Source organism: Furipterus horrens, unplaced genomic scaffold, assembly GCF_987537825.1.
Source record: "Furipterus horrens unplaced genomic scaffold, mFurHor1.1.pri manual_scaffold_2, whole genome shotgun sequence".
NCBI lineage: Eukaryota > Metazoa > Chordata > Mammalia > Chiroptera > Furipteridae > Furipterus > Furipterus horrens.
The window spans coordinates 148103158-148121268 of NW_028327172.1; the positions used below are offsets into that span (position 1 = coordinate 148103158).

The following is an 18111-nucleotide window of genomic DNA, read 5'->3' on the forward strand; positions in this document are numbered from 1 at the left end:
AGAGAGAAACATCGATTTGTTGTTCCACTTATTTATGCATTTGAACCCACAGCCTTGGTGTATTGGGATGACGCTCCAACCAATTGAGCCATAGGACCAGAGCTCCTACTGGGTATTATTCTTACACCCTCTGGCTTCTCTATTCTAGTTACTTGCCTGGGCCTTGGGGACATTTAAGCTTACCATTCTTAATCTTAACAAACAACTAGCCATGAATAACAGTTAAGAGCCAGGATTAAAGCCATTGTGAGAACTACTAAAGCAACATTACTTTTGCCTGACTTATCTAGCTTTACCTGTTAGAGTCGTGCCTATTGTACACTAATGGGCATTTCTATTTGCGCTCTTCCTTTCTAGTCAGCATGAAGTAATTTCTAATATTTCATTCACCCAGCCTGAGATAATACTAATTTTATAAATGTTGATTTTTCAAAATCTTCTTTTTTATTTGTGTCTCTTTGTTTTAAAATTAAATCTAAATTATACTGATCTTTGCTATTATTCTAAATTGAAGATTTTGATCCATTTAAATGGTAACACTTCCCACCTGTTAGTGAGAAAGCACTGCAAGGTCAGTCTTTTATTTTTTAGGGGAGAAAAAACCCTAAAAACAAAAATCCATGTTCTGAGAACAGCATAGAATAAAATTCTTAAGAAAAAAAGCAACAGTCTAAGAAGTAAAGAGTTGTCACACAAAAATTTCACATTATTAATATTCAAAGAGTTCCATTCACATAAGCCTCATAAATGTTATTAGAAAGAACCATAGAAAACTGGAGACAGGACTGTGATGGGATGACCCCACCATTACCCTTGTCACAGTCCTATGGAGGAGGCTGCCTCAGTTTCTCCACTCAACAATTCATGAAGCCCAAGAGAAGTAGTTATTCCTTACTGAAAAAAGTTGACCATCAAATTTGAGAACTCTATATTCAATCATCTATAATGTATGCTTTTAATATTATTTTTTAATAAGGAAGGTGCTATTAGATTGTTTATTCTCTGACAATTTGCAATCTAAAAATACAAAAAATGATTAATAACCCTTAACATTTAAAAATATAATATTTCAACTTAAATGCAATAAGGGCATGGATTAAGGCAGGAGGGAAAGTGTGAAAAAAGTAAATGGATAATATTTTTAGTATAGATTAGTAATTCTTTAAAGCATAATTATACACTACTAATATTTTCTTTAAAGGAGACATACATTCCCACCATTTTTTAAAATGAGAAATTTTCTGCTGTATTGAGAAATAAGCTAAAATGTTTATATTTATTTGTTCTTTATAATAGCAATGTTAATATGGTTAGCCCTAGCAGTAGCTACATGTATAGACAAAAAAAATGTTTGTATTTCTTTTATTTTTTAAAAATATGTCAGTTCTCGGCGCTTCTTCCAGCAGCGCAACTTCCTTTCGGCCTCATTCTCCGACTTATCTCCCAGCATGGCCCCCAAACGCCAGGCTCTGCTGCCCCCCCAGACGAAGAAACCGAGACCTCCTCCTGCCCCCAAGCCCGACAAGAAATCCACCTCTCACGACTTGCGAAAGGAAGAAAAAGAACAGCAGGAAGCAATTGAACATATTGATGAAGTACAAAATGAAATAGACAGACTTAATGAACAAGCCAGTGAGGAGATTTTGAAAGTAGAACAGAAATATAACAAACTCCGCCAACCATTTTTTCAGAAGAGGTCAGAATTGATCGCCAAAATCCCAAATTTTTGGGTAACAACATTTGTCAACCATCCACAAGTGTCTGCCCTGCTTGGGGAAGAGGATGAAGAGGCACTGCATTATTTGACAAGAGTTGAAGCGACAGAATTTGAAGATATTAAATCAGGTTACAGAATAGATTTTTATTTTGATGAAAATCCTTACTTCGAAAATAAAGTTCTCTCCAAAGAATTTCATCTGAATGAGAGTGGTGATCCATCTTCCAAGTCCACTGAAATCAAATGGAAATCTGGAAAGGATTTGACGAAACGTTCAAGTCAAACGCAGAATAAAGCCAGCAGGAAGAGGCAGCATGAGGAACCAGAGAGCTTTTTTACCTGGTTTACTGACCATTCTGATGCAGGTGCAGATGAGTTAGGAGAAGTCATCAAAGATGATATTTGGCCAAATCCATTACAGTACTACTTGGTCCCTGATATGGATGATGAAGAGGGGGAAGGAGAAGAAGATGATGATGGTGATGAAGAAGAAGAAGGGTTGGAAGATATTGATGAAGAAGGGGATGAGGATGAAGGTGAAGAAGATGAAGATGATGAGGGGGAGGAAGGAGAGGAAGATGAAGGAGAAGATGACTAATGGAACACTGATGGATTCCAACCTTCTTTTTTAATTTTCTCCAGTCCCTGGGAGCAAGTTGCAGTCCTTCTTTTTGTTTTCTGTTTTCCTCCTCTTGTGCTCAGTCTCCCTGTTTTTGAGGTCTCTTTTCTCTCCTTTACACCATGGTTCTCACCTTATTTGGGGGGGATGTACCTTGAGCAGAATACAGTGGGAAAAGAATCTCTGCCCCTTTCTGTTCCAAATTAATTTTTACTCCTTCCTATCTTGACAAAAACTATGGAATCAACACCACCGTGCTCTGTGGGAAAAAAGAAAAACCTCCTGCTTCCTTAGCTCTGCTGGAAGCTGGAGGGAGCTAGGCCCCTGTGTAGTAGTGCATAGAATTCTAGCTTTTTTCCTCCTTTCTCTGTATATTGGGCTCAGAGATCACACTGTGTCTCTATGTGAATATGGACAGTTAGCATTTACCAACATGTATCTGTCTACTTTCTCTTGTTTAAAAAAAAAAAAAAAAAAACTTTAAAAAAAGGGGGGGTTATAGAAGGTCGGCAAAGGGTGGGTTTGAGATGTCTGGGTGGGTTAAGTGGGCATTTTGACAACACGGCTTCTCCTTCGGCATGTTTAATTGTGATGTTTCACGGACATCCTTGCAATTGAAGATGACACTTTTAAAATAAAACTCTCCTGATGATGACTTGAGCCCTGCCACTCGATGGGAGAATCAGCAGAACCTGTAGGCTCTTATTTGGAATTGACTTTCTCTATTGTAATTTTGTTCTTGTTTATTTTTAAAATTTCTTTTTGTTTCACTGGAAAGGAAAGATGATGCTCAGTTTTAAACATTAAAAGTGTACAAGTTGCTTTGTTACAATAAAACTAAATGTGTACAAAAAAAAAATATGTCATCGCATTGAATAAAATTTGGCAAAGAGAGAAGAAAAATATATCACCAATAGTACCATTAACCCGGTGTAAATCCTATAGGTATGTTGGTAGAAAATATAGCCTTTTTACTCTGCATTTGTCTTTGCATAACTATTACTAATCTTTCTGTTATTAAAAGTATATAATTATGTCTGTTGTTATTGCAAAACAAAAGGTGTATTTTTTAAGAATTAATCTTCTTGAAGATTCACTTAAAATTTTAAATGAACTAAGTTATTTTCAGATTTGAAAGATAAATTTCTTGACTAGGCTTTTTCTTTCTTTCTTTCTTTTTTTTTTTTTGGTCAAATCTTTTCTGAGCATCTGAGTTTATATATATATCAGTCTTTAATTTCATAAGCATGATAATTAATTGAACCAAATTAGAGTTTTAAAATGAGCTCTGTGTAATTTCTCCTAAGGGAAGTTTATTTTTAAGTGTTATCGGAATTTTGTATATTTTGGTTACTACTGTTTTTTTTTAGAGTAGAGAAGTATGGGGAAAAAAGGGAGAAGAAAATAAGGTGGGAATCGCTGCCTGAAGTGGCACCCCTGTATACATTTTCTCCAAACACCCCACAAACTTGACTCCTAGCTCTGCTGCATACTTGTAGTGATCTATTTGTATGTTTGCCCTGGGCAGAGTCTTCTAGACTAGAACAATGTTTTACTCTATTATTCTTCTTCCCCAATATCTGGCCAAGTTTCTAGCACGTAGTAAGCACTTAATGAACACTCAGTGACTAAAGGAAGAGGAAAATATGCACATATGCTGAGCACAAGGGAGGACAGAATTACATCAGGATGTTTTTGACTGTAAGTTACAAAATATCAACTACAAGTGGCTCAAACAATAAGGAAATTTTTTTATTTCACATGATACAAAGTTCAGAGTCGGGGCAGCTCCAAGACTGGTTATGCAGCTGAACAGTGTCATGGAGGACCCAGATGTTTTTCATTTTTGTACTCAGCCATCCTTAGCATATTGGTAATTTCTTTCGTTATAGTTGCAAGATGGATGTAGGAGTTCCAGATGTCATTTGCAGAAATGGCCATGTCCCACAATGTTTCCTCCTGTGTGTCTCTGCTTATGACTGAGGAGAACAGCTTTTCAGATGCTTTTAGCTGATTCCTACTCAGGCCCCATTCACCAGGATTGGTTCACAAGCCCATGCCCTGGCTGACAAAGGCTGTTGGGTAGACACCAACAGTCATTGGCACTGAAATGCCAAAGGAAGCAATAGTAGGGAAAAGGAGAAGGATATGCCATAGGAGAAAGAGTAGAGTGATAGGCAGCAGGTTGAAAGACCTGTATTTTGTATAGTATAGTAGGGTGTGCATTATGCAGATGCCAGTCTTATAGAATCATATAAATTTGGAGATGTAGAATTCAGGAAATCACGAGTACAGAATCACCAGGCCCAATCCAGGTTCTTGAATGGTTTGTTATCTTCATGGAAAATCTTCCTCCAGTGCTATCCTCAGCCTTCCCCACATTTAATACCACTACTCTAAAGGGAACAGAAAACAGCTAAGGATGAAATTGGGTAACAACTCAGAAGAATAGTTTGCTTTATTATTCACACTGTAGAGTTCAGGGAAAAGAGGGTATGGCACTTTGTTATTGAAGAAAAGGATAAAATGTGTGGGAATTATAAAGATAGCAAATGTTTTTTAAAGAACTTTAAATTTTTATAAATACTACTTTTAAACAGGTGTAGTTTACTGCATATTCTTGACTCTTAGAAACTATATGTAAAAATGAAAATACATAATTAGATGCACTAATCCTTATACTCTTTCAAAGCAAAATGTGTCAGTCCACACCCTGGCTTGTGTGACTCAATGGATTGAGCCCTGCCCTGCACATCTTAGCATTGCAGTTCGATTCCCAGTCAGGGCACATGCCTGGGTTGTGGGCCAGATCCCCAGTTAGGGGCATGCAAGAGGCAGCTGAATGATATCTCTCTCACATCGATGTTTCTCTCTTTCTACTTCCCTTTCCCTCTCTCTAAAAACAAATAAATTAAATCTAAAAATCAATGTCCATTCTATTGTATAGATATATCCTAGGTGCCCTTAAATATGTGCATATAAAGTTGATGTTTTTGTACAATACCTGTATAATTTGGACTGAATTAAATTAACATGTTAATAATTAATATAAAACATGAAAATTATATCTAGAAATTACATATAATAACATGCTTTATATTTCTTTCCATTTCCTCTGGGTGGGTGGGGTGGGGTGGGGGAGAGAGAAATAGTGATCACCTGTTTCACCTGCTGTCTTATTGGTTTTTTTTTTTTAATGTTTTTTATTGATTATATTGTTACAACAGTTCCAATTTCCTCCCCCTTGTTCCCCTCCACCCAGCACCCCCCGTCCCCAGCAATCCCCCCCAAGTCCATACCCCTGGTTCATAAAAATTAACTATCCCCCCCCCCTCAAATATTAGGACCCTTTGTAATCTTATAAAGGACAATGTCTTATTGGTCTTTAGGCAACTGCAACAGAATCACAGAGATGCTTCTAGGAATTGCTACAGTGCTAGGTTGATATTCTAATCTGTTGCTGCTGTTGACTTTTTTTTCTTTCAAAAATCATTTTTCTCTTATCTGCCTCTGGTTCTTGATTACATATTAACTTTCCATTGTATTTCATATTTTACACTAGATTTAAAAAGTTGAAACATATCTGCTAATCAATGTAGTGTTAATTTATAGAAGTCTGTCATCTGCACTAGAGTTGAAAGACTCTGGCACATAATAGCCTTCCATTAATACTTGTTTAATGAAAGAATGAATGAATTGTTTATACAATATTGGGACTTCTAAGATAATTATAATAATTTAAGGAAAACAAATATTGCATGCTAACCTGTATTTTCTAACATTATTTCCTTTTAGAAAATGTGATATTTATTACCTATCTTTTGAAAAATTAAGCACCATATTTTCTTTAAAAACTTTAAGTGATATGCTGATTGATAGCTTGGCTATTAAGACACAAATTGTCAGGGCATTACAAATGTGGGAAAATGAGGACATATTTTGAAAGAAATTATAGATATGACTATATGTGATCCATTAAGGGAGGCCATGAATACAATGAAAGTAGAATCTTGTAACTTATGTATTGTGCTTTATGTTTCTCAAAAAACATTTTTACATATAGATTATATGGGTCTGCCTGACTGTCTCTCGTATCTAAAATTTTAAATGTGTTATTTTTATAGCTGTTATTCTTGGACACACAAGTAAATCAATGTGTCTACTCAAAAGATGTTTCTTTCTGACAAGTAAAATGGTTAAGATAAATTTATTCCTTTATCTAAACATTAACATTTATATATATTAAAGTATGCTGTTTAGTCACAGATCTTGTTTTGAAAATTTTTTTATGAGTACAATAGAAATGCATCTTTTTATTTTGTATACAGTTTTAAAACATTTTTAAAAAATACTATGAGATGAAGGAGACTTAAAAATCGACATTGTTAGCACAAGATTCATGTTAATGTTTACTCATGTAAATAGTACAAAATACTGCCTAATTAACATGGTTGGTAAATTTTTGGTACTTTAATTTTCTCTGTTATTGTAAACCACGCATAAAATGCTTGTCTATTGAGAAGTACAGAATTGTCAGAGCTTAAACAGCTGACATCTGCTTACTCTCTTAAAAAAAAAAAAAAAGAATAACAAGCCATTTCAGCCTAATCTACCTCAAATGTGTTCATGTAAATGGAGGTCCATCTATTGACCTGTATTCTTTTCAGCTCAGGATTGGTCCACATGGTTTATGAAACCAGGAAGGCTGATTTGAAATGCAGATGTCGAGACATTGAAGTACACCCTCCCCTTTTTTTCTTTGCTGTATCTGTCAGGGTGAAAAATGGCTTGCACAAGGGTCAGTCACCCATACTCACTTAATTACTTTTCTTGGACCCACAGAACTGTCACAAGCTGTGGTGGATGCGGGAGCAGTTCCTCTTTTAGTACTCTGTATCCAGGAGCCAGAAATTGCTTTGAAAAGGATGGCTGCTTCAGTCCTCACTGATATTTCAAAGCATTCTCCAGAGTTAGCAGAGACAGTAGTGGATGCAGGACCTATTGCTCACTTAGCCCAGATGATGCTGTACCCTGATGCTCAATTGAAGGTATTTAAAAATAAAAAAAGCAAACAGACTTCTGTTAATCTAAGAAAATTGAAATGCATATTGATTAACATTATATTTTCAGAAATAATTTATAAATTATCATTGAAAACAGATGTGACTATATTTTGTATTTGATCTTTTAATTATCCTGTAAGAATTAGACAATAAAGACATGACTAGGAAAAATATGTGCAATGCTAAAAATTAGAAGTAGCATCAGTATTAACATTAATCACTAAAATAAAGAATCACATAATTGAATCTGAGGGTGGGAAAGTACCGAAAGGGTTTCTAGCTCACCACTATTATATTTAAATTTCTTATGAAAATTTTCATATTTATATTTGTCTTTTTTATGGCTTTCTAAAATATAATTTTCAGTTAATTGTCACTAATTAATATGTCCTATAAGGTTTTAAATTGTTAATGTTAACTAAGCAATGGAAAGTTCCTTGAAATGTTATCAGCATCATGCCAAAAATAAGGTGTTAGTTCTGCCTGACCTTTTTTTTTGTACTATATTACCACATGTATTGTAAAATGACAATTTAAGTATTGCATAATTAAGAGATAGGATTTATACAAAGCTCATATTCTTTGCTCATCTGCAATAGAGGTTTATTTATTTTTTAAAGTGTATTTTGTTGATTATGCTATTACAGTTGTCTGAATTTTTCCCTCTTTGTCCCCCTCCATCTGGTACACTCCTTCCCTCCAGCAATCCCCTCCTCAGTTCATGTCCATTGGTTGTGATTATAAGTTTTTTGGCTTCTCCATTTCCTATACTATTCTTAACATTCCCCCCTGTCTATTTTGTACCTACCAATTATGCTCCTTAATCCCTATACCTCTTCCTGCATTCTTCCCCTTCCCCCTCCCCACTGATAACCCCCCAAGTGATCTCCATATCTATGATTCTATTCCTGTTCTAGTTGTTTGCTCAGTTTGTTTTGTTTTTTAGATTCATTTGTTGATAGTTGTGAACTTGTTGCCATTTTATGTTCATAGTTTTGATCTTTTTCTTAAATAAGTCCCATTAACATTACACATAATAATGGCTTGGTGATGATGAATTCCTTTAGCTTTATGTTGTCTGGAAAGCACTTTATCTGCCCTTCAATTATAAATGATAGCTTTGCTGGATACAGTAATCTAAGTTGTAGGTTCTTGCTTTTCATCACTTTGAATGCTTCTTGCTAGTCCCTTCTTTCCTGCAAAGTTTCCTTTGAGAAATAAGCTGATAATCTTATGGGAACTCCTTTGTAGGTAATGCTCTGCTTTTCTCTTGCTGCTTTTAAGATTCTCTCTTTACCTTTGACATTTTAATTATGATGTGTCTTAATGTGGTCCTCTTTGGGTTCAATGTGTTTGGAACTCTTTGTGCTTCCTGGACTTGTATGTCTACTTCATTCACCAAATTAGGGAAATTTTCTTTCGTTATTTTTTTAAATAAGTTTTCGATTTCTTGTTCCTCCTCTTCTCTTTATGGCACCACTGTGATTCGGATGTTGGCACTTTTGGAGATGTCCCAGAGTCTTCTTATTCTTGCCTCATTTTTTCAAATTCCTGTTTCTTCATTCTGTTCTAGTTGACTGTTTATTTCTTCCTTACATTCCAAATTGTTGATTTGAACCTGGCTCCCTTCCCTTCAATGTTGGTTCCCTGTGGATTTTTCTTTATTTCACTTAGTGTAGCGTTCATTTCTTCCTTTATGTTTTTGCCATATTCAATGTGTTCTCTGAGCATCCTGATCACTGGTGTTTTGAACTCTGCATCTGATATATTGGCTATCTCCATTTTGTTTAGTTATTTTTCTGGGTTTTTTTCCTGTTCTTTAATTTGGGGCATATTTCTTTGTTTTCTCAATTTGGCAGCCTCCCTGTGTTTGTTTCTGTGTATTAGGTAGAGCTACTTTGACTCCCTGTCTTGGCACACCTGTTATGTTGTATGGGGCAGAGCCTTAAGTATTTGTATGGGGCAACCTGCTTCACTGCTTTGTGGCTCTGTATGTGGGGGAAGGGTTGGAGAGGGAGCAAAGTGGCTACTTGGCTGTTGGATGCTTGCTCAGCACTTGCCCCCTTTCCAGTCACTTCACCCCCTTCCCGTATGTGACTGGCACTCCTCTAGCTCTTGTGCTGGTGGTGGTTCTCCTGAGAAATTGGCAGTTTTTTCTTCTGCCCCAACACTCACTGCTTTTTACAGCCAGAATTTATGAGGCTTTATTTTCCTGGTGCTGGAACCCTGGGCTGCATGGTCTGGCCTGGGACTGGGATCGCTCAATCCACCACATGTAAAATTCAGACTACCCTTTCCCTAGCTGCTGCTGCCTCATTGCCACCGCACTGTGTCCTCTCTGCCCTGGCTCCCTGTATCTACCCCTCCTACCTGTCTGGATGACTATGGCTTCTTTAAATCCTTGGTTGTTGAACTTCCATATAGTTTGATCTTCTGGAAGTTCTGGGTGATTTTTGTTTTTACATTAGTTGTAATCCTTCCTATAGTTGCTCAAGGAGGTGAAGCATGTCTACCTACACTTTCATCTTGACTGGAAGTGCAATAGAGGTTAAAATAGTCTATAGAGCACTAAGACATTTAATTTGGAAATGAGGGGATTTAAGAAATTGAGTATTTAGGTATAAGACTAGGATATGAATATCTCAGGACTCAGAAATCTTGGGTTATTTGGACATGTAATTATTTTTTCTTTTTATAAATGAATTGGATTGTGTATAAAGCTGTTTAAATTACACCTGAACTTTGCAGTGGACCCTAAGTAAGCTTTATTTTGGTTTTTGCTTGACAGCATGAGGTCCTTTCAGCTCTCAGTCAGACTGCAAAACATTTCGTGGATCTGGCACAAATGGTGGTTGTACTCATTTGCCTGAATGACAAAGATGAATATGTAAAGAAAAATGCTTCCACTTTAATTTTAGAGAGATTGCAAAATATACACCCAAGGTAAATTTTTTAAAAAAAGCTTTAACTACAATAATATTAGTTAGTTTTCACTGTTAATTAAAACATCAGTTTGTATAAAAGGCCAAGCTGCTGTGCCACATTATTTGGTTAGGTCAGGGTTTCTCATTCTGAGCACTATGGACATTTTGGTCTAGATAATCCTTTGTTGTGGGGTACTGTCCTGTGCACTGCAGGATAGATATTTAGGAGCATACTTGGCCCCTGCTTGTAGCACCTCTTCCCACATCATGATAATCAAGAGTGTCCCCACATATTGCCGAATGTTTCCCAGACAACAAAAGTATTCCTTGTTGAGAACCCCACTGGGTTATATCATTGGAGTTTGAGACAGAAATCTCAGTTTTTAATCATTTCCTGCTTTCCATTTCTAGATTGTGGGGACCATAGACCTTTACCATTCTTGTCATTTCAGGTCAGCTGAAAGTAATGAGAGTTTGTACAGTTCCAGGGTGGGAGGGACCACCAGGCCCCCAGCCCAGTGTAACTGCTCTAGTAGCTGCTCTTACATCGTGGTTCCTGCTCTAAGTTCTTAGATGCTAAAGGAATAGAGATGAAGCCAGCCTGGGTGGATTCAAAGCTGTATCTTTTCCTGTGTCTATTTTGACTAATCAATTTCATTTTACTCAAGTTAAATATCAATTTCATTTTACTCAAGTTTAAATTCTTTATTTCACCTAATATCTTTACTTGGCTGAAATTTTTGTGATTGAAGTGTAATCAGTTAGTAATCATTGTTTGCAAAGGGGGGATAATTAGGCTAGAATAATTCAAGTTTGACATCGTCGTTCAGCATTCAATGATTAATCTGCTTTATACTCATATGTTGTGACTGGGGCTTTCAATAGTTAGCTAGTTATGAACTAGCCCTCAGCTTGGTGTCTAAGTGAGAAATTTTGACATCCATTAGAATAGGGATAAAAGTTGTGCCATCGATGCATGAAAAATTGAAGCACAGGGTAAGCTCCACATAGTGAGTGTACTTGTACATTCAAAATAGGATTTCTTTAATAGTATAGTAATTTCACTAAATCATATTTCAAATTTCACCAGGTGTTTTTATGTCCTAAGTAAAAACGTTTGGCAATACTAAAGTACTATTTAAAGATTTTCTTATGCTTTTTGGTCACAATTACCTAGTGCTCCTTCCTTTCCCTTAGCTTGCACAGTTGATAGTTAACACAGGAGGAGCCGCTGTTGTGATTGCTTGCACTGGGTCTTGCAAAGGAAACATAAGGCTGCCTGGCATCATGATGCTTGGTTATGTGGTGCTTCATTCTGAGAATCTGGCAATGGCAATGATCATTTCCAAGGTATGTTCTTGCTTGGTTTTCTTCTAGTTATTGTAGTGAAAAATTCCAAGACAGAGCTATAGTAAAACTCTCCCACAGATTATAAAATATAACTAACCAGAGTGAAAGAAACCTGAAAAATTCTTCAGCTTATTTTCAAGACTTTTTAGTAAGTTTCTGAAAGCAATGCTTGAAGTAAGGTTTACTTTGTAGACAGTTAAAAGTTTTACTCAGTATTTAATATCTACAACTATCATCCGTCGTCGGCAGCCGTCCGTCTCCAGAGACGATGGTGTAGCTTCTTAAGAGTCTATGCACCACCGAGAATGGCTGTGCAGTCCGACTCGGGAGTGACACGGTATCTGTCTCCTCCCGTGTTAAATCGACATCTTGCGATGACGCTGGAGTGTCCTCTCCAGTGAAGCTGAAGCTACAGAGCCTGGGCAGGGTGATATGGAGGGTCTGCTGTTGCCCATGCAGCAGACCCCCCCTCTCTTCGCAGCTGAAGGGTCCAAGAGAAAGACGGAGTCAATACAGCTTGGCTTCAGGTGCGCCGCAGGAGTTGCCGGTGTTGACTACAACGTCAAACCGCCTTCGGGACTCCGGCTCCGGATTTTCTGTCGGGGTTTACTCCCTTAGCCTTTCCCCTGAAGAGGTATGCCGCAAGGCAGCGGAGGTTTTTTGGAGTCAGAGTTTTCCTTCTCTGATGTGCCCTGACTGGAAGATCGAACCAGCGACACTTAGCTCGCAGGCCAACGCTCAATCCACTGAGCCAAACCAGCCAGGGGATTTTGGCTATTAGGACTAATAATATTAGTCCTAATAAAGGGGATAACTATCAATACCTCTGAGTATTAGTATTACATGTACTGAAATATAGTATTCAGTGTATTTGTATTCTGAAGGATTGACTGTATATATTTACAAACATGTAAAGCATACTTTGATTAAAGACAACTATTTAAATTACATGCCCAGCAGTCATTTTCCCCTTTCCTGTCATCTGGATAGATGACAATGGCTAGGACATCCCTTTTATCTACTTTCCATCAGCTTTCATGAACTCATTTCTCTTTTAGATGGGGGCAATTCAGAGCATATGTCAGATGGCAATGTTTTATGTCCTTGCTACAGGAATTGGGCCTCATCTCAATTTACAACTTGATATTAACTCACCATACGTGTAACTCTGACACATAGTAGGTGCTCAAAAATATTGATTGAATGTATAAATATTGATGTCCTGAAGAACGCTTCAAGGCTGTGTGCTTACAGTGTCTTTGGCACCCTCTAGGGTGTGGGTTTCTTATCATCATAGAAAACCTGCTGCTGTATGTTAAACAGAAGTGTGGATTTTTTTTTATCCCTTGGTAATCCTCAGAATAAAAAGGAGCCTCAGATCTTCATTTTCTACCTATTCCTTGATAATTCTTGGCTTTACTTACTTTTTATCCTACATGTTTCTTTTTGTTCTTCTATTACCAAAGACTATTATAGAGACTAGAACAGTAGTCCTGCTTTCTGAAAGGTCACTATGGGGATATTACTGGGATTTTTGATTCTTAGTTCTCTTGTGGATTGTCAGAAAGCTTACACATAGGAAGAATGATGAAAGAAATAGTAATTGCTTTTGCTTCCTATATTTTCCTCCCAAAACTAACCAGGAGGTGCTTCTCTCCTTTGGTCTAGGGTTGCTGCTGGCCTCTCCCACCTAGTTTTCTCCCACTTAATTGAAGATCAAGGTGGCAGCAGCAGTTTTAGGCAAACCACATATTACTGTGTCATTCTTTGTTTTTACTACATAGTACTATAAAGACTAATAACAGTACTTCACATTTAAATAATATTTTATCATTTTCAAAGCACATTCATGTTTCTTATCTCATTTGCTGCTGAGGCCAGTAAATCAGAGTTTGGAGGATGGGGTGGGGAAGACTGACTTCTTTTCCTCCTTCTTCGGTCTTGATATGTCCCAGAGTATGGACTTTTTGGAAAGTTGCCTCATTCTGAAGACAGGTCTTACCTTTTATATGGGCAGAAAAACATTTTTAGTTGGAAAAAAGAAGCCAATGAAGAAATATGGCAGCTCTCTTTAGGAAACTGGTCTTAATAACCAAATTTACAGATACAGTATAGGGAACCGGTCTGCGTGGCAATGGTGAATGTAGCTCAGCCCTGGTTTGGAAAACTGACAGGTGCAAGGCGGTACACAGGAACCAGCCCTGCAGATCAGCTTTCCTGTGGGAATCAGGCCTTCATTGTATCTAGGCTGCTTTGGAGCTTGCCTTTGCTAAAACTCCCTCACCCTGAATTGGAAACAATAAATGTTTAATGTACAATTTAAAAGTACTTTTTGAGGACTATTCTGAGCTGTTTTAAGGACAGGATATCACTAGCCCACCCATCCTTATCACTCCCTTGTATGCATGACATTCTTTTCTGTAAGGAATAATCATCCAAAGTGACCTTGCCTTTAGCAAGGCTTTTTTTAAGGTAATCCACTCTGAAAGCAATAAAAGCCTGTCCAGGCAAGGGTCAGGAAACTCTCTCACCTACAGAGTGGTCGTTCTGTCCCTTTTCTCCACAGAATTCATAGAGTCCATGTGAATTTATTCGCCTTCATCCACAATGCTGCAGACACCACTGGCCGGAGTCTGTGACAGTATAGGGGGGGAAAAGCGTATATGATCATTTGGTTTTTGCTATGATATAGCATGACAATGTGACATTGACTTTTGTGGTACTAAATTTAAGATGATAATTATTATAGTCTCAAATTAGTTAGAAAATTGTTCCTATACTGAATCTAGAATTATAATCTGATTTGGCTATTTGATTCTTCCTTAGATATAGAAACTGTGGTATATTTGAGGCCTGTTAGTTAAATATGTTTTGATTATTTAGATAAAACTGAAGCCTAAAATGCAAAATATAATCACATGCTATCTGTGTGACAAAAGTAATCACTTCTACTTTAACATTAAATCATTAAAATGGGCAAAACTATCATTTAAAGTAGGCCAAAATTAATTTAATTTTATTTACTATTTCAAGAAAGGTTTTAGTGAATATATTTAATCTAAAAATTACTTAAATAAAATTCTGGCTCACCTTATTCATGGAATTTTAAATCTATAGTAGTTATTTTGTCATCAGATCTATTATGCTTAGTGAAAAGGTGATTGTAAAGGATTCTAAATTAACTTTTTTTAACAAAGGAAAATAAATATTTTAAAATCTAAGCATTTTAAAGTGTCACAGTAGAATCTGATTTTGCCTATGTATTGATCTGTGGCATCTGTTGTTTGGTTAAATGCCTCTCTACGTGGGGAGAAAATACTAGCAGAGATAGTTTTGGTTTAGCTGGATTGGAACAGATAATTAAGGTAAGTTAGTTCTAGTCATTTTATTGAATTGAAAAACTGATAGCCCCCATGATATGCTCATTTATTGAACCACCTAGGGAAAAAAGGATTAAGGTCAAAATGATTTCTTCTAATGTTTGAGAGACATTGAGGACTCTTTAATCCTGCTCTAGATTCCTAACACTTGCTCTTTTGATTAACTTTGCAGGGTGTGCCCCAGTTGTCAATCTGCTCGTCAGAAGAACCAGAAGATCATATTAAGGCCATTACTTTTTGTTCCCTGTATATTTTTCTTTATTTCACTTTGTGTAACCTTCATTTCTTCCTTTATTTTTTGCTGTACTCTATCAGTCCTGATCACCAGTGTTTTGAACTCTGTATCTGATAGGTTGGCTATCTCTGTTTCCTTTAATTTTTTTCTCTCGGGTTTTGTTCTATTCTTTCATTTGGGCCATATTTCTTTGCCTCCCCAATTTGGTAGCCTCCTTGTGTTTGTTTCTGTGTATTAGGTAGAGCTGCTTTTATTCCCTGTCTTAGTAATGTGGTCTATGTAGAAAAGGCACTTGTAAATTGTGTGGGGTGGAGCCTTAGGTAATTGCAAAGGTGGGGCCACCCAATTCACCACTTTGTGGCTCTGTTCATGGTGGGGGGCTGAGAGAGGGGACAGTGCTGCTACCTGGCTTCTGGCAATTTGCCTGGTACTCACCCCATTTCTAGTCACTTCACCCATTTCCTGTATGCCCTTGCAGTTGTCTGGGGTTTATGTACATTATAAGACCATCCAGGCCCTTTAGGTGGTGAAAATCTGGCAGTTTCTTCTGCTACCCCAACCTCACTGGTCTTTACAGCCAGCGGTAATGGGGATTTATCTCCCCAGGGCTGGAACCCTGGGCTGTGTGGTCTGGCCTGGGGCTGAGATTGCTTACTCCCAGCGTATCCCTCCAGATTTTTATCCACCACACATGAATGTGGGACTGTCTATTCCACCACCACCGCCACTTGTCTGAGCCACACCACCTCTCTGCTCTGTCTTCGTGACTCTGCCCCTCATACCCATCTGGATTAATGTGACTTCTTTAAATCCTTGGTTGTCAGACTTTCATATAGCTCAATTTTTTGATGGTTCTGGTTGCTACCATGTTTCCCCGAAAATAAGACCTAGTGAAATTTTTTTCAAGCTTAGAAATATAAGGCCTCCCCTGAAAATAAGACCTAGTGGCAGTCATTGCTACAGCTCCCCCTAAATTCTTGATGGAATTCAGAGTTTGGCTGGTTATGCTGATGTTTGTGATCACATGACTACAGTATATTAATAAATGTTGATTTTTTTTGTTCAACAATAAATGCAAATTCTTGTTCATGGAAAAATAGAACATCCCCTGAAAATAAGACCTAGCGCATCTTTAGGAGCAAAAATTAATATAAGACACTGTCTTTTTTTGGGGGGGGCAGGGTATTTGTTTTTTAGATCTGGCTGTAATTCTTTCTATGGTTGCATGAGGAGGCAACGTGTGTCTACCTATGCCTCCATCTTGACTGGAAGTCTCTTTTGCCCATTTCTTAATTGGGTTGTCTTCCTGATATAGAGTTGTATTAGTTCTTTGTGTATTTTGAAGATTACTCCCTTGTCAATGATATCACTGGTGAAAATGTTCTCATGTTGCTGATGGTTTCTTTAGCTGTACAGAAGCTTTTTAATTTGATGTAGTCCCATTTGTTTATTTTCTGCTTTGTTTCCAGTGCCTTAGGAGATATATTGGTAAAAGTATTTCTACATTGACTGAGATTTTACTACCTATGTTTTCTTCTATAATTTTTATGGATTTGTGACTTATGTTTAAGCCTTTTATCCATTCTGAGTTTATTTTTGTGTGTGGTGTAAATTGGTGGTCAAATTTTATATTTTTGCATGTACCAGTCTAGTTTTCCCAACATCATTTATTGAAGAGGCTGTATTTACTCCATTGTATGTTCTAGCCACCTTTGTCAAATATCAATTGCTCCTGCAGGTGTGGATTTATTCCTGGGCATTCTGTTCTTTTCCATTGATCTATATGATTGTTCTTGTGCCAGTACCAAGCTGTTTTTATTACAGTGGCCTTATAGTATTGTTTAATATCAGTTGTGATACCTCCAGCTTTGTTCTTCTTCTGTGAGATTGATGAGGCTATCTGGGGTCTTTTATGGCTCTATATAAATTTTTGGAATATTTATTCTAGTTTTATGAAGTATGCCATTGCTATTTTAATAGGAATTTCATTGGCTGTATAGATTGCTTTGGGTAGAATGGTCATTTTAATGATTGTTTTTTAAAGTGTTTAATTCTTACTGTTTTGTGAAGGTTTGTTAGATTTTTGACTCACTCTTAAAAATATATAATTTAAAATGTTTTAATTTTCATTATGGACAATATTGCTTTTAGAGGTCAAGAAACACAAATTCATCAGAACCAAGGAGACCCTTCTTTGAAAACCGGTTACCCATGTCTCTAAAAATCTGTGATATATTTCAAAGAAAGTTTTCTGCAGGTGCAAAGTTGTTTGTAAAATAAATATCTGGTTGTTGCCTTCTACATTCTTGCTGACTTTTTTATAGGGCTGGAATTGAAGAATAGTAGAACTTTGGAGTTAAAATTAGCTGGAGAGAACTTTAGCTCATCTTACATTAAAATATTGAGTCCAAATGAATTTAAGATGTTTTCAAATGTATAATATAACTGGGCAGGAGGTGTTCTTGAAGCCATGGTTTACCTCTCCTAACTCCAAGTTTGTCAGGTCTTTTAATTACGTGTCTTAAATTTGTTCCTTAAAAGAAAAATGTCCATACCATTTACAAAATTAAACATTTAAAAATATGCATTTAAAAAAATCCAGCTTTTTGAAAGAAAATATTATTAGCTACCAAAATTCTTCACAAAACATGAATATAAAGCAGGATAGGTTGTTTAATAATTATAGAATTTCAAAGAAAGAAAATGTTTCTCAGGATACTACCTTATTAGGAAAACATGTAACTTTTTGAAAACAGCTCTCAGAACTGACTTGGATTAAAGGAAGTGCACTGAAAAGTCAATAATTCAAAGTAAAATTAACAA

At 36.7% G+C, this 18111-nt stretch overlaps 2 protein-coding genes across 2 annotated transcripts in view; both read left to right on the forward strand.

Annotated features, from left to right (window-relative positions):
• Positions 1-18111, forward strand: part of SPAG6 (sperm associated antigen 6) — a 159890-nt gene that overhangs the window by 59066 nt on the left and 82713 nt on the right. Inside the window, 5 exon segments of the mRNA XM_090267367.1 lie at positions 7182-7384; positions 10188-10313; positions 10316-10342; positions 11521-11673; positions 15226-15299. Coding sequence (XP_090123493.1) covers positions 7182-7384; positions 10188-10313; positions 10316-10342; positions 11521-11673; positions 15226-15299 — 583 coding nt within the window.
• On the forward strand, positions 1434-3188 carry LOC150019696 (protein SET-like). Its single transcript, XM_090268031.1, has one exon. It carries the CDS (start codon positions 1449-1451, stop codon positions 2313-2315), a length of 867 nt encoding a protein of 288 aa, XP_090124157.1. The 5' UTR covers positions 1434-1448; the 3' UTR covers positions 2316-3188.